The sequence below is a fragment of the Chrysemys picta genome, chromosome 3 (assembly GCF_011386835.1).
Source record: "Chrysemys picta bellii isolate R12L10 chromosome 3, ASM1138683v2, whole genome shotgun sequence".
NCBI classification, from domain to species: domain Eukaryota; kingdom Metazoa; phylum Chordata; order Testudines; family Emydidae; genus Chrysemys; species Chrysemys picta.
This window is the reverse complement of record NC_088793.1, coordinates 85,075,627-85,092,824: the sequence shown is the minus strand read 5'-3', so window position 1 is coordinate 85,092,824 and position 17,198 is coordinate 85,075,627. Positions and strand designations below refer to the sequence as shown.

The 17,198-nt window shown below is 41.4% G+C and overlaps 1 protein-coding gene across 6 annotated transcripts in view; it reads right to left on the bottom strand.

Moving 5' to 3' along the window:
• The window catches only part of FIG4 (FIG4 phosphoinositide 5-phosphatase), a 168,761-nt gene that overhangs the window by 27,683 nt on the left and 123,880 nt on the right, over positions 1-17,198 (bottom strand). For 4 of the 6 annotated variants that reach the window (XM_065590216.1, XM_005287634.5, XM_065590214.1 and 1 more), the window contains exons 21-22: positions 10,112-10,194; positions 7,407-7,496 (exon numbers count right to left, since the gene is read on the bottom strand). In XM_065590216.1, the coding sequence (XP_065446288.1) occupies positions 7,407-7,496; positions 10,112-10,194 (173 nt within the window). Of the gene's footprint in view, positions 1-7,087; positions 7,203-7,406; positions 7,497-10,111; positions 10,195-17,198 lie in introns of those variants that run through there. The other 2 variants (XM_065590213.1, XM_065590217.1) reach the window with 1 other exon arrangement.

Genomic DNA, 17,198 nt, shown 5'->3' with positions numbered 1-17,198 from the left:
CAGGATTTTGGGATGTATGGGGGACTCTCTAAAAATCTAACTATGACAATGAGAGAAGAGAACAGGAGTACTTGTGCAGGGCCGGCTCCAGGCACCCGCTTACCAAGCAGGTGCTTGGGGCGGCCACTTCAGAGAGGGGCGGCAAGTCCAGCTGTTCCGCGGCAATTCGGCGGACGGTCCCTCACTCCTGCTCGGAGCAAAGGACCTCCTGCCGAATTGCTGCCGCAGATCGCTGTTGAGCCTATCAGACCTCCCCTAACAACAATATTAGGTCTTCATATCATTCAAGTCTTATGAAATAAGTGACCCATAGTTTATTGGTCATAACTTCACTGCTAGCATACAACAAAGCTGAATACCATTTTGGACAAAATATTATTCTGTGCTGAGTGAAACCTTGTTATGGGCGGAGTTAAAACTCCACTGAGATTGACATGTGTGAACTCACCCTTCAATTAACATAATTATAAGCAAAAGCTCCCACTTAAGAAAAAAGGTGTAGGTGAACTAGCTTTTGGCTCAGTAATGTTTTGGGTAGGGGTGTGGTGGGGGGGAAGGGGGAAGAGAACACACAAAAACTGAGGACAGACAAGAACAGAGAGAGAGAGAGAGAGGAAGAGGCAAGAGAGCCAAGAGGAGCCTGTAAGCACAGCATGACCCTGGAAAAAGCTAGAGAGCTTCTGGGTCTGGTGTTGGCTAAAGAGATTTGGGGACTGTAAGCTCAGAAACTGTTCCTTTTTGTTCTTGGTTCTTTCTGCATTCAGAGACACAGGGCTTTGTACATTCTTTGTAAATAAATATGACTGCATCAAAGAAATCCCAGACTCCATCCATTTCTACTTCCACCTGGAACATCCCCAGGGTCCCAAACTTTGACAAGCCACTCAGGCCGAAAAGGAGCAACAATACTTCAAATGTAAAATCTTGCTGTCAGCAAGCCAGCCACTGCACAAGGCTCGTCCTAAAGTTAAAGGCAAGCTCCAGTTCTTCATCTCAAGATACACCAGGGGGCTGTACCCCATTTTACAAGTGGGGGGAACTCTATTATACAAACCTGTAACACCACCCTGCCTCCTTCCCCCACAAGGTAGTCATAAATGTTTAATGCAATTAAAATGACCTCTATATGTACATACTGTTCTTATTTTTATCTTTGTTCAGGGTTCTCTCTTAACTTGTAACAATGTCTGTCTCTGTATGTACAAATAAATGCAAATAAATTAATACAAAAATGTATATAACTGACCACTGTAGCACCATATCTTTAAAGCTGCTGGTCAGTCTTCCCAGTACCGTAAATAAACACCCTTCAGTATTGTCTGTGCTTGGGGGAAAAAAATCTTCTTGCCTAACAATAGTCTACTGTAAAATTTCAGCCTTCTTATAGAATCATAGAAATGTAGGGCTGGGAGGGTGCTCAAGAGGTCATCAAGTCCAGCCCCCTGTGCTGAGGCAGGACCAAGTAAACCTAGACTATCACTGACAGGTGTTTGTCCAACCTGTTCTTAAAAACAATCAATGATGGGGATTCCACAACTTCTCTTGGAAGCCTATTCTAGAACTTAACTACCCTTATAGTTACAAAGTTTTTCCTAATATCTAAGCTAAATCGCTCTTGTTGCAGATTAAGCCCATTACTTCTTGTCTTGTCTTCAGTGGACATGGAGAATAATTGATCACAGTCCTCTTTATAACAGCCCTTAACATATCTGAAGACTTATCAGATCCCCTCGGTCTTCTTTTCTTAAGAATAAACATGCCCAGTTTTTTTAACCTTTCCTCATAGGTCAGGTTTGTAAGCCCTTTATCACTTCTGTTGCTCTCCTCTGGGCTCTCTCTAATTTATCCACCACTTTCCTGAAGAGTGGCACCCAGAATTGGACACAGTACTCCAACTGAGGCCTCACCAGTACCGAGTAGAACAGGACAATTATGTTCTGTGTCTTACATTCAACACTCCTGTTAATATACCCCAGAATGATATTAGCTTTTTTTCGCAACTGCACTGTGTTGGATGGTGTGTGGCTGGCTGAGGGAGCTGCAGGATCTCGGACAGGGCAGTGCTGGCAGATGCTGGAGAGAGTGAGAAGGAGCTCTGGGTTGGTTGCTAAGACTCCATCAGGACAAGGTCATGAATAAGGGTGAAGATGGCGCAGGGAGGAGTATAAAAATATTGCTTGAGCATACAGGGGTGTAATCAGAAAGGCCAAAGCACAATTGGCATTGCACTAGCAAGGGATGTGAGGGGTAACAACCTAGTGCCAGATGATGTGGAAAAAGCTGAAGTACTCAATGGTTTTTTTGCATCGGTCTTCACAGACAAGGTCAGCTCCCAGACTGCTGCACTGGGCAGCAAAGTATGGGGAGGAGGTGAGCAGCCCTCAGTGGTGAAAGAACAGGTTAAGGACTAATTAGAAAAGCTGGACATGCACAAGTCCATGGGGCTGGATCTAATGCATCCGAGGGTGCTTGGGGAGTTGGTTGATGTGATTGCAGAGCCGTTAGTGATCAACGGCTCAATGTCTAGTTGGCAGCTGGCATCAAACAGAGTGCCCCAGGGGTCTGTCCTGGGGCTGGTTTTGTTCAACATCTTCATTAATGATCTGGATGAAGGGATGAATTGCACCCTCAACAAGTTTGCAGATGACACTAGCCTGGGGGGACAGGTAGATATGCTGGAAGGTAGGGATAGAATCCAAAGTGACCTAGACAAATTGGAGGATTGGCCATATCTGATGAGGTTCAACAAGGACAAGTGCAGCATCCTGCACTTAGGGCAGAAGAATCCCATGCACTGAGACAGACTGGGGACTGACTGGCTAAGTGGCAGTTCTGCAGAAAAGGATCTGGGAATTGATGAGAAGCTGGATATGAGTCAGCAGTGTGCCCTTGTTGCCAAGAAGGCTAATGGAATATTGGGCTGCATTAGTAGGATGATTACCAGCAGATCGAGGGAAGTGATTATTCTCTTCTATTTGGCACTGGTGAGGCCACATCTGGAGTACAGTGTCCAGTTTTGGGCCCCCACTACAGAAAAGACGTGGACAAATTGGAGAGAGTCCAGCGGAGGGCAATAAAAATGATTAGTGGGTTGGGGCACCTGACTTATGAGGAGAGGCTGAGGGAACAGGGTTTATTTAGTCTGCAGAAGGGAAGAGTGAGGGGGGATTTGATAGCAACCTTCAACTACCTGAAGCGGGGGGGTCCAAAGAGGATGGAGCTGTTCGAAGTGGTGGCCGATGACAGAATAAGGAGCAATGGTCTCAAGTTGAAGTGCGGGAGATCTAAGTTGGATATTAGTAAAAACTATTTCACTAGGAGGGTGGTGAAGCACTGGAATGGGTTATCTAGGGAGGTGGTGGAATCTCAATATGTAGAGGTTTTTAAGGCCTGACTTGATAAAGTCCTGGCTGGAATGATTTAGTTGGTGTTGGTCCTGCTTTGATCAGGGGGTTGGACTAGATGACCTCCTGAGGTCTCTTCCAACCCTAATCTTCTATGATTCTATGCAGGCCGCAGGGAAGTGGCACAGGGAATTAGAGCAGCGGCATGGCTTTGATGGGCTGGGACCTGGACTAGTGGGCAGGCCTGTGTCCCCCCACCTCCTATTAGCCACTGGGGAAAGTGGCCTGGACTTTGAGGCACCCTAGAAGGGGAACTGAACTCTTTAGTGGCCCAGCACGAGAGCTGAGGCCTGAAACGCCTAGAGATGGCGAGGACATTGCCTCCAGGGGGAAGCCCTGGAATACGGCTTGACACTAGGGCTGAGACCATTGATAGACTAAAGGACTAATTGAGGACCTAAGCCTAGTGAGAGGAGAGAAAGTGCAGGTCCGCATACACTCGACCATAGGGCGCTCACGAGAGGTGACTGCACCCCACTACAAACAGCAATTTTGTTATTTTTGAACAGATTTCATTTCCCTTGCAATTTCCTTCCTCCCACTTAATTTTTAACTTTTGCAGTATCAAAGACAATTCTCTGAAACTGAGTTTAGTATCTCTAGCTAGTTTTATTTCAAAGTTTAGAAGGGTCTCCCACTTCACCGGAGTTCTGCATTATTTTCTGAAGGCAAGAATGTCCAAAAGAATTTTTTTTTAGCATCAAGGTAAGTCAGCAAGCGGCTATATGAGGAAAGCTCTTTAATACAAAGGTGGGCTGTCAGCATAAGTTTTCTTTATTTTTAAGAAAAAATGCGTGATGCTAGCAGATCAAGTGTCAGCTCCTGCCAAGACTGCAGGCATTAGTTAAGAACTGACAAACTCACAGCTGGAAACCAGACCAGTTCAAAATAGGTATTAGTCTTACAAGAATTATTTAGTGTTTAGACTTGATGAAATACTTGTAAGTTGCTGCATGCATTAACCTCACTTGTAATGTCTGTATTCTATGCTATAAAGAAATATGTAAATTTTTGCTTTATAACTTTAAAAATGTTTGCTCTAAACTTGTGAAGCCAGATGGGAAGAGTGTTTCCCCTCCCCACCCATCCCGAAGAAATATCAAAATCAGAGGGGCCATCAAGGATCGTCACAGTACACAGAATGACCTTATTGCACCCATGGTGAAGTATGTGCAGAAGGCCTCGTCCCATTCCTTTGAATGCTGGAAGAGTTAAATAAAAATAGTTAATGTGAAGATTTTTCATCCCTTTGCTGTGTGAACTCTCACAGGGCCAGAGAAACCACACTGAAGTCAGAGATCCCGAGGGCTTATCACCTGGGTCCCCCTGAAAGAGAATTTGAATTGACAGGTCTCTACAACTCTGTCACTCTTAGGATTTAGATGGTAACTCATTTGTATATCTATGTTTGCTTGCTTTAACCAATATGTAACTATTTCTCTTTCCTAGTTACTAAACCTTTACATAATTTATTACAGGATTGGCTAGGGGTGTTGTCTTTGGTGCAAGACTTAGGGTACCAAGTGAACTGGGGTAAGTGACTGGTCTGGTGGGACTGGAAGCAACCTGAATGTGGTGTGATTTTTGGTGTATGTGACTATTTACCACTAAGTCCAGTTTGTCTAGGTGACAAGATAGACTGGAGAGTCCAAAGTGACTGACTGTGACTCCATGATAAGATTGTTACAGTGATCTAGGAGCTCACATTTGTTACTGGCTTGGTAAAATCTAATGATAGAACATACCTCCAGTTTGCAGTATCTGCCCTGTTTTTGACACTGCCCTGAGGAAGGCACTCAGTCGTGAACCACTCCAGACAGTGTGACAGAAAATAATTAATATATTTTTAAATGAAACTGTTTAAATAAAGTATTCTAACAAACTGCATATTACCCTTTTGAAAATAAGTTGGAAGCATTTAAAATTCATCTGTAGTTTAAGAATCTTTTGAAAACATCACTTTATCAATGTTGATAAATGCAAAGTAATGCACATTGGAAAACATAGTCCCAACTATACATATGAAATGATGGGGTCTAAATTAGCTGTTACCATTCAAGAAAGAGCTTGGAGTTATTATGGATAGCTCTCTGAAAACATCCACTCAATGTGCAGCGGCAGTCAAAAGAGTGAATAGAATGTTGGGAATCATTAAGAAAGGGATAGATAATAAGACAGAAAATATCATATTGCCTCTATATAAATCCATGGTACGCCCACATCTTGAATACTGTGTGCAGATGTGGCTGCCCCATCTCAAAAAAGATATATTGGAATTGGAAAAGGTTCAGAAAAGGGCAACAAAAATGATTAGGGGTATGGAAAAGCTGCCAAATGAAGAGAGATTAATAAGACTGCGACTTTTCTGCTTGGAAAAGACTATTAAGGGGGGATATGATAGAGGTCTATAAAATCATGATTAATGTGGAGAAAGTAAATAAGGAAGTGTTATTTACTCCTTCTCATAACACACAAACTAAGGGGGTCACCAAATGACAATAATAGGCAGCAGATTAACAACAAACAAAAGGAAGTATTTTTTCACATAATGCACAGTCAACCTGTGGAACTCCTTGCCAGAGGATGTTGTGAAGGCCAAGACTAACAGGGTTAAAAAAGAACTAGATAAGTTCATGGAGGATAGGTCCACCAATGGCTATTAGCCAGGATGGACAGGGAAGGTGTCGCTAGCCTCTGTTTGCCAGCAGCTCGGAATGGGTGACAGGGGATGGGTCACTTAATGAATATCTGTTCTGTTCATTCCCTCTGGGGCACCTGGCATTAGCCACTGTTGGAAGACAGGATACTGGGCTAGATGGACCTTTGGTCTGACCTAGTATGGCTGTTCTTATGTTCTTATATAACAAAACTGATACAACTACTGGAGAGTCTAGGCAACTTTGATAGGAGCTTAGGCCTGTGGAGATAAAAACTCAACTTGGTTCATTTTACCTTAGATTGTTTTAAATTACAGGTTTTTCAAAATTCTGATTAACTGTCATTTTTGCAAGGTTCCTGGCTTCTCTTCAAATCTTTCCTGATTGATTTTTGGCATGGAGTCATTATGGGGAATAGCTTCACTATTTTGGAACATATTGTTCTGCATGTTCAATTTAAGGTCCCAATCCTGCAGCTGACTGCCTGGGCACCAAGCCCTGCAGACCTGGAATCAGTTGCAGAATTGGGATCTTAATATTTCAGACCACCTTGTTACCCTTCAGTTCAGATACCTTCAATTAATGGTATATGTTATTTTATTTCAGATAATTTCTTTTCAATTATTTATTTATGCTGCTCTAACCATCAGATAAGTATCATATCTAGGTATCCACTGGTCTATATTTTTTCATACACTTCTAATGATTAATAAAGTCCAGTATCAATGTATTACATCCTACATATTTTCACCTAACCGCATCTCTCTCAAAGGTTTATAAAAACTATTAGTTCTAGCAACTGATATATTAACATTTACTTTCAGTTAATAGTTTAAAACATACTAATATTATTCTGGACCAAATAAACAATTTTCAGATCCAAAAGAATATATTTGAAAAAAGATTCTGATTTGAACACTCCTAATTGGAATACTGGTGGGCAGATATAGGATATTAATTAAAGATTCTAAAATATAAATTTCACAGAAAGCTGCAAATTCATTTAAATTAAATGAGATTTTATTTGCGGGATATACTATACAAGTGTCACTTGAATGAGAAAAAGAGACTGCTAGATACCTGTTTCGGTGGGCACAATCCACCCAGGTCACAGCTACCCACTATGTTTGGGGTTTGAGCCCTGTATCCAATACAAGTAATGGATGTTGATGAAAGAATAGTTAGAAAATATTTGTGGCATTCATGATATTTTGATATCAGACATTTATTCAATGATTTTTAAGGCACAGTGTCTGACTTCAAAGAATTCCCTCACAAGAGGGAACCCACAGCAAGAACTGAACTAAAATAAAAAAATAAAAATGAAAAAATAAACAGTACTTACAAATTTATAACCCCATCTAGACGATGTTTTGAACAAAGCTGCTGGTTGTTCTTGTCTTGTTTATGTTGATTCTGCCCCAACTGAACAAACCTATGAGTAGCAGTGGTTAAAAGTATAAGTCATAAAGAGACCAAGAACTATTTGCAATAACTTCAGTGAATTAATGAAAATGACACAGTTCTGTACAATTTGAAGAGTCATGCAGTTTCAGTAAGTCACACTGAGTACATTAAAGGACAGCTGGAACACTGACCTCACTGAACACAAAAGTGAGAGTCATGATGATTAATACACTTAACTTGGTCTAGTTTTTTTTTTTTTTTAAAGTTGCTTTTAAAACTTCAGTTTGGGTACATCTTGGTCCCCTTTCACTTTAGTTAGGAGGAGGTCTTGCTCACTATTTCACAGGCAGCAGATGGGGCCATCAGCAAGAGGAGATAGAGTTAACTGCTCTTTCCAACAGCATGAACTCCCCACAGAAGACCTCTAGGAGGAGAGAGAAAGAGGAGCACACCTAGGTGTCACTATTGGAATTGGGTGGTAGGGCAGCTGTAGAAAGAAGCAAGCTAAATAGATGGGAAGTTGGCTCAAGTTCCATGCAGATAAGTCTGATTCTGACCTCTCTCCTACTTGACTTGCATAGCTGTGAAAAGCTGCCCTCCCATTTCACTGGTTTCAGCTATTTAATTGGACAACCCTTTGATCTGCCATCAGAAGGATATGCAATGTGTCTTCCTCCTCTATCCAGTCTATACTTTCAGAGTAGAGGATTTCCTCTGCTCCCACAAAGCTTGTGAAAAGGAACTGAGGACAGAAACACACATATTGGGTTCCCTCCAGGCAGCAGATGAAAGGGAAATCAGTAGAAGAGCTGAGAAGGATGAACCAGGCTAGGGGCTATGTAGGGAAAATGGGAGGGAACTCAGTAACTCCATTGCACATGGCAGACTTGAGCTCTTTAGCAACAGCATTCTCCCTGCCCCAGCCTCAGTAAATTTAAGTCATGATCTTATACTTGATTTCCTAAAAAGAGGCTTTTTAAAAAATAGTCTATAATTTGCATGTAGTCAAATAATATTAGGACCGATTCTTTTTAAACTAAACTAAACTAAGAACATAACACATGAAGAGAGAGACTATAGTGAATTAAATTTCCCCTCACAATTCAGAGATGGTTCACAACATAATAAGTAATGTAATTAGCCAGTCATTACACATCGTAAAGCAAATCGAAAGCTGCACAGCTGCATTTCAACGCATGGCTTGTAGTTATTCACTTGAAAAACATGTATGTCTAAGTTTTCATTGTGAGGTGTAGTTTTCTACTGCCCAGTGCTCCATTAATTAATTCAAAAGCCTAAGCAGGTGTTTGAAACATTGATTTACCAGACTAGCGTAATTGATTTGCACACCATGTGACTGGGTAAGCAGTTGCTCTCTTGGCAACAGCATTACAGGCCTTTACAAATTAGAAGAGACTTTAATTTCAATCTAAGTTTCCCTGACTACCTTCCTATTATTTTGCTTTTCTGACTATAATTTACTAACATAAAGGGCCCAGTTCAGGAAACAAGCCTGCTCAGGACAGCACTTAAAGTTAAGTAAGCGCTTAAGTCCATCTCTATTCATGACAAAACTTAAATATATGCTTAAATGCTTTTGCGAATTGGATCCAAAGTACTTCCTTATAATGGTGATGCAGAGTAAGCTATGTAGTTACTATTTCATCAAACCATGATATTGGAGTCCCAGTCAATTTGGTTTCAACCATCTCCTATTAAAACTAAAGTATTTGTACAAGAAAGTTATCATTTAAAATCTTCATGCCACTGTTATTATGAGTTACTCTCCTAGTTTGGTCATTTCCCCGCACTTTTCCACTAGTAGCCTGTATGCCAGATTTAATAATTGGTTCCAGTCTCAGATGAAAACCAGAAATTTTAAACCTTAAGATAGTTGCCTCTGATGAGACAGAAAATGCCTAAGTAGCTTCTGAATGACCTGGCATATAGCAAAAAAGGTGTAAATATTTGAAGAAAAAGGTTGAATACCAACCAGAAACATTTTTCCTGGAACAGTCACAGCCAAACAAAATTTTGTATAAGAGGTTATAGCTAACACTTGTGCCTCTATGCAGAAGACAGAATCATAATAGTTTTCTTACCAAAAAAAGGTTAATTTATGTAATTGTACTTGCATTTTATAGCAAAGACTGTTTAACGGATGAGAAATTTAAATTATTTAAAAAAATATTCTCTGGAGTTGCAGAACTCTGAATATTGACATTTTATAAATCAGTGTAATTCAACATTTGAGAATAAATGTGAAAAACTGCAAACTATGTACTTGTAAATTAAAGAGCCACTATTAATTTGAGTTTGTCCCTTGTTCCTGGAAAAATGTTAACTGATATTTCACTACAAGTCCATTTGATTTAACTATCAAATTCTGCACTTGGAGGCATCTGCACAGCTCCTCATTGAAGTTAAGAGAATTGTGTGCACACGTACGAGAGATAAAGTGTTTCATTTTAAAGACACAGAATAGTAAAATACTGCCAGCTGCAAGTTACCTCTAGTGCTAGTGTCAGTGCCATACCAGAACAATGTTTAAATAAATTCTGAAGAAAAAGGAGCAATTTTTCATACAGAGTATTTAACTAGTTCCAGTCATCACTTACTGATTATGACTGAGAATGTTCTTACCTTGTATATATTGTGAGGTCATCCTCTGAAGGAACATCTGAGAGGTTAATCCCATACATATCTTTCATGGACTGAACTATGTTCTGGGGGGAGGAAAATACAACCAAAGTAAGTCTTTCAGAAATAGAATACTATGCTAATTTCCAAACAAAAGTTTATTGGATATAACTGAATTCTTTCTAGATCAGAAAAAAAAAGCGTATTTTAATAAATGCAAATGAAACCAAGAAAAAAAGCCTCTCCTGTACTTCCTGCCAACCTTTCCAGGCTTATACTGAATCTTGTAAGAAGAATTTTTTTAGATGTATTCTTCATTTTATTTGTTCACTAAGAAAGGAAAATGTTACTGAAATAGACACAGTATGATAGCATATGGTATAATCCATCAATCTGGAAAGAACCTGAGATTTCTTTTATTGCTAATATAAAATAATATAATATAAAAAGATTTGTATAAGTAATTCATATTTGTGGATATATTACAAGTTGTATGCTTTTATGATATTTTATTTATTTTTAAAAAAGAACAGGAGGACTTGTGGCACCTTAGAGACTAACAAATTTATTAGAGCATAAGCTTTCGTGGACTATAGCCCACTTCTTCGGATGCATATAGAATGGAACATATATTGAGGAGATATATATACACACATACAGAGAGCATAAACAGGTGGGAGTTGTCTTACCACCTCTGAGAGGCCAATTAATTAAGAGAAAAAAACTTTTGAAGTGATAATCAAGCTAGCCCAGCACAGACAGACAGTTAGATAACAAGTGTGAGAATACTTACAAGGGGAGATAGATTTCAATGTTTGTAATGGCCCAACCATTCCCAGTCCTTATTTAAACCGGAGTTGATTGTGTCTAGTTTGCATATCAATTCTAGCTCAGCAGTTTCTCGTTGGAGTCTGTTTTTGAAGTTTTTCTGTTGTAATATAGCCACCCGCAGGTCTGTCACTGAATGACCAGACAGGTTAAAGTGTTCTCCCACTGGTTTTTGAGTATTTTGATTCCTGATGTCAGATTTGTGTCCATTAATTCTTTTGCGTAGAGACTGTCCGGTTTGGCCAATGTACATGGCAGAGGGGCATTGCTGGCACATGATGGCATATATCACATTGGTAGATGTGCAGGTGAACGAGCCTGTATGTGTGTATATATATCTCCTCAATATATGTTCCATTCTATATGCATCCGAAGAAGTGGGCTATAGTCCACGAAAGCTTATGCTCTAATAAATTTGTTAGTCTCTAAGGTGCCACAAGTCCTCCTGTTCTTCTTTTTGCGGATACAGACTAACACGGCTGCTACTCTGAAACCTTTCATTATGCAAGGCACTGCATTTAGCCGTATGGAGTGGAAATCCATCAACCTCATGAAAAAACTCGTACAGATACAGACAGACATCATCTTCCTTTCCAAATGCAAGCAGATGGACATCATACCAAAAGGACTAAAGGTAAAAAATCCATTACAATCTACATATCACACAGACTATGCTGAGAGACTGTGTCACACACTCTCAAAGAAACTGCGAAATCACCTGATCAGCATCCTATACAGCAAACAGGGAAAGATTAAGAATGAGCTCTCAGAACTGGATACTCTCATAAGAAACCAACCTTCCACACAAACTTCCTCATGGATAGACTTTACAAAAACTAGACAAGCCATTTACAAGACAAACTTTGCCTCTCTACAAAGGAAAAAGGACACTAAACTATCTAAACTGCTACATGCCACAAGCAGCCACAACAGTAGTTCCCTTAACCCACCCAGCAATATTGTTAATCTTTCCAGCTATACTCTTAGCCCAGCAGAAGAGTCTGTCCTATCTCGGGGCCTCTCCTTTTGTCCCTCCAGACCCATGAATATGATACAGTTCTGCGGTGACCTAGAATCCTACTTTCGACGTCTCCGACTCAAAGAATATTTCCAACATACCTCTGAACAGCATACTAACCCACAGAATCCTCCCTACCAGCACTACAAAAAAAAGGATTCTGCGTGGACTCCTCCGGACGGTCGAAACAACAGACTGGATTTCTACATAGAGTGCTTCCGTCGACGTGCAAAGGCTGAAATTGTGGAAAAGCAACATCACTTGCCACATAACCTCAGCCATGCAGAACACAACGCCATCTACAGCCTCAGAAACAACCCTGACATCATAATCAAAAAGGCTGACAAAGGAGGTGCTGTCGTCATCATGAATAAATTGGAATATGACCAGGAGGCTGCTAGACAGCTCTCTAACACCACATTCTACAGGCCATTATCCTCTGATCCCACTGAGGATTACCTAAAGAAACTACACCATCTGCTAAAAAAACTCCCTGACAAAGCACAGGAACAAATCTGTACAGACACATGCCTAGAACCCCGACCAGGGGTATTCTATTTGCTACCCAAGATCCATAAACCTGGATATCCTGGACGCCCCATCATCTCAGGCATTGGCACCCTAACATCAGGCTTGTCTGGTTATGTAGACTCTCTCCTCAGACCCTACGCTACCAGCACTCCCAGCTATCTTCGAGACACCACTGACTTCCTGAGGAAACTACAATCCATCGGTGATCTTCCAGAAAACACCATCCTGGCCACTATGGACGTAGAAGCCCTCTACACCAATATTCCACACAAAGATGGACTACAAGCTATCAGGAACAGTATCCCTGATAATATCACAGCTAACCTGGTGGCTGAACTTTGTGATTTTGTCCTCACCCACAACTATTTCACATTTGGGGACAATATATACCTTCAAGTCAGCGGCACTGCTATGGGTACCCGCATGGCCCCACAATATGCCAACATTTTTATGGCTGACTTAGAACAACGCTTCCTTAGCTCTCGTCCCCTAACGCCCCTACTCTACTTGCGCTACATTGATGACATCTTCATCATCTGGACCCATGGAAAAGAAGCCCTTGAGGAATTTCACCATGATTTCAATAATTTCCATCCCACCATCAACCTCAGCCTAGATCAATCCACACAAGCGGTCCATTTCCTGGACACTACTGTGCTAATAAGCGATGGTCACATAAATACCACCCTATACCGGAAACCTACTGACCGCTACACTTACCTACATGCCTCCAGCTTCCATCCAGGACACACCACACGATCCATTGTCTACAGCCAAGCTCTAAGATATAACCGCATTTGCTCCAATCCCTTGGATAGAGACAAGCACCTACAAGATCTCTATCAAGCATTCTTAAAACTACAATACCCACCTGCTGAAGTGAAAAAACAGATTGACAGAGCCAGACGAGTACCCAGAAGTCACCTCCTACAAGACAGGCCCAACAAAGAAAATAACAGAACACCACTAGCTGTCACCTTCAGCCCCCAACTAAAACCTCTCCAGCGCATCATCAGAGATCTACAACCTATCCTGAAAGATGATCCTTTACTCTCACAGATCTTGGGAGACAGACCTGTCCTCGCTTACAGACAACCCCCCAACCTAAAGCAAATACTCACCAGCAACCACACATCACTGAACAAAACCACTAACCCAGGAACCTATCCTTGTAACAAACCCCGATGTCAACTCTGTCCACATATCTATTCCAGTGACATCATCATAGGACCTAATCACATCAGCCATACCATCAGGGGCTCGTTCACCTGCACATCTACCAATGTGATATATGCCATCATGTGCCAGCAATGCCCCTCTGCCATGTACATTGGCCAAACCGGACAGTCTCTACGCAAAAGAATTAATGGACACAAATCTGACATCAGGAATCAAAATACTCAAAAACCAGTGGGAGAACACTTTAACCTGTCTGGTCATTCAGTGACAGACCTGCGGGTGGCTATATTACAACAGAAAAACTTCAAAAACAGACTCCAACGAGAAACTGCTGAGCTAGAATTGATATGCAAACTAGACACAATCAACTCCGGTTTAAATAAGGACTGGGAATGGTTGGGCCATTACAAACATTGAAATCTATCTCCCCTTGTAAGTATTCTCACACTTGTTATCTAACTGTCTGTCTGTGCTGGGCTAGCTTGATTATCACTTCAAAAGTTTTTTTCTCTTAATTAATTGGCCTCTCAGAGGTGGTAAGACAACTCCCACCTGTTTATGCTCTCTGTATGTGTGTATATATATCTCCTCAATATATGTTCCATTCTATATGCATCCGAAGAAGTGGGCTATAGTCCACGAAAGCTTATGCTCTAATAAATTTGTTAGTCTCTAAGGTGCCACAAGTCCTCCTGTTCTTCTTTTTGCGGATACAGACTAACACGGCTGCTACTCTGAAACCTTTTATTTATTTTTAGTTTAGGAAAGAAAACATTATACAAGTCATTTACAAAAACCTTTCACCATTTATCTTTAATCTTCTTGGTCTATACTACGTAAAGAAAACTCCATATTTTCTTCAGACTAAAATTATTTTAATTTCCATTATAGTTTTAAAAAGTTACATGTTCATGAAATATACAGGTCCAGTGGAACAGGGTGCTGATGTGCATGTGCACGCTGCTGTGCCCTATTTTAAGGTTAAACCCCTTAAAACTGACAAGGGTCATGTGACTGCAGGTTGCAAGCAGTGCCTGCTATAAAACAGAGACAACCTATCCTTAGTAGTGAAAGACCCAGAATCAGAGTGGACTAGGGAGAGCTGGATGTGTCCTGGCAAGGAAAGTATTTCTTCCAAGTGTTTTGCATTACATCAAGTCTTCTGTATTGTCCATTGTTAACAAAACCTGCCCTGAGGAAAGGGATTTGGAACCTGACTCAATCATTTAGATATTTTTTGGACTATCCAGCTGGTGGATCTGCCACCAGCCTTCATAAAGGTATAAATTAGGTATAAAAATCACATTAGCAGATAACAGAGGAAGCGTCAAATCCAAACAGTTCTCATTTACTATTTTTCAGAAAAGCCTTTTTAAAAATATTACAAGGACAACACTAAAACAATTTTTGTTATTACAGATAGTCTGTTTGCTTTGTGTTACCGTAAGATTTAAGAAAGTGTGATTAATTTTTGCAATTATAAAGAAGAAGAATTTGACTTCTTTAGCACCTTCCCTCTAAAGATCAACATATTTTGTAAACTTTAATGAAGTAAACTTCACAACATGTGACCTAGATAAACATTAACCCTACTGTACAGCTATTATTAAGCCTGTAGCATTTACATGCATCACCGAAGCCAATGGAAGGTGACATCCTTAAAATGTTAATGTTTAGAAACTGTGTAAATATGCATGCTCAAAGTTGCTAACTTTAAACATTCATAACATTAAATGTAATTAATTTTCTTCAAATTCAGTTTTTTTTATTCACAGCAAAATTTATAAAAACAAGATGTGTTTGAAGTTAGAATAATAGAATATCAGGGTTGGAAGGGACCTCAGGAGGTCATCTAGTCCAACCCCCTGCTCAAAGTAGGACCAATCCCCAGCTAAATAATCCCAGCCAGGGGTTTGTCAAGCCTGACCTTAAAAACCTTTAAGGATCGAGATTCCACCACCTCCCTAGGTAACCCATTCCAGTGCTTCACCACCCTCCAAGTGAAAACGTTTTTCTTAATATCCAACCTAACTCTCCCCCCGCCTCCGTCCCGCAACTTGAGACCATTACTCCTTGTTCAATCATCTGGTACCACTGAAAACAGTCTAGATCAGGGGAGGCCAACCTATGGCTCCGGAGCCACATGCGGCTCTTCATAGGTTAATATGCGGCTCCTTGCATAGGCACCAATTCTAGGGCTGGAGCTACAAGGGCCAACTTTCCAATGTGTTACAGTGTGCTTACTGCTCAATCCCTGGCTCTGTCCCAGGCCCCAGCCCCTACCCCTGAGTCTGCTGCACCCTGGCTCCTCCCACCCCCCACCGCCAAGCCTCCTGCACACCACAAAACAGCTGATCGTGGCGGGCGGGAGGCGCAGGGATGGAAGGTTAGGTGCTGATCGGCGATGCTGCTGGCTGGTGGGAGACAATAGGGGTTGGGGGTGTAGCTGACGTGTTACTGTGGCCCTTTGGCTATGCACATTGGTAAATTTTGACTCCTTCTCAGGCTCAGGTTGGCCACGCTTGGTCTAGATCCATTCTCTTTGGACAGGTTTCAGAGTAGCAGCCGCAAAAAGAAGAACAGGAGTACTTGTGGCACCTTAGAGACTACCAAATTTATTAGAGCATAAGCTTTCGTGGACTACAGCCCACTTCTGTTATGCATCCGAAGAAGTGGGCTGTAGTCCACGAAAGCTTATGCTCTAATAAATTTGTTAGTCTCTAAGGTGCCACAAGTACTCTCATTCTCTTTGGAATCCCCTTTCAGGTAATTGAAAGCAGCCATCAAATCCCCCCTCATTCTTCTTTTCTGCAGTCTAAATAAGCCCCAGTTCCCTCAGCCTCTCCTCGTAAATCATGTGCTCCAGCCCCCTAGTCATTTTTTTTTGCCCTCTGCTAGACTCTTTCCAATTTTTCCACATCTTTCTTGTAGTGTGGGGCCCAAAACTGGACACAGTACTCCACATGAGGCCTCACCAATGTTGAATAGAGGGGAATGATCATGTCCCTCGATCTGCTGGCAATGTTCCTACTTATACAGCACAAAATGGCATTAGCCTTCTTGGCAACAAGGGCACACTGTTGACTCATATGCAGCTTCTCATCCACTGTAATCCCTAGGTCCTTTTCTGCAGAACTGCTGCCTAGCCACTCGATCCCTAGTCTGTAGCAGTGCATGGGATTCTTCTGTCCTAAGTGCAGGACTCTGAACTTGTCCTTGTTGAACCTCATTAGATTTCTTTTGGCCCAATCCTCTAATTTGTCTAGGTCCCTACCCTCCGGCGTATCTACCACTCCTCCCAGTTTAGTGTCATCTGCAAACTTGCTGAGGGTGCAATCCACGCCATCCTCCACATCATTAAGGAAGATACTGAACAAAACCGGCCCCAGGACTGACCCTTGGGGCACTCCGTTTGCTACCCGCTGCCAACTGGACATGGAGCCATTGATCACTACCCGTTGTGCCCGATGATCTAGCCAGCTTTCTATCCACCTTATAGTCCATTCATCCAGCCCATACTACTTTAACTTGCTG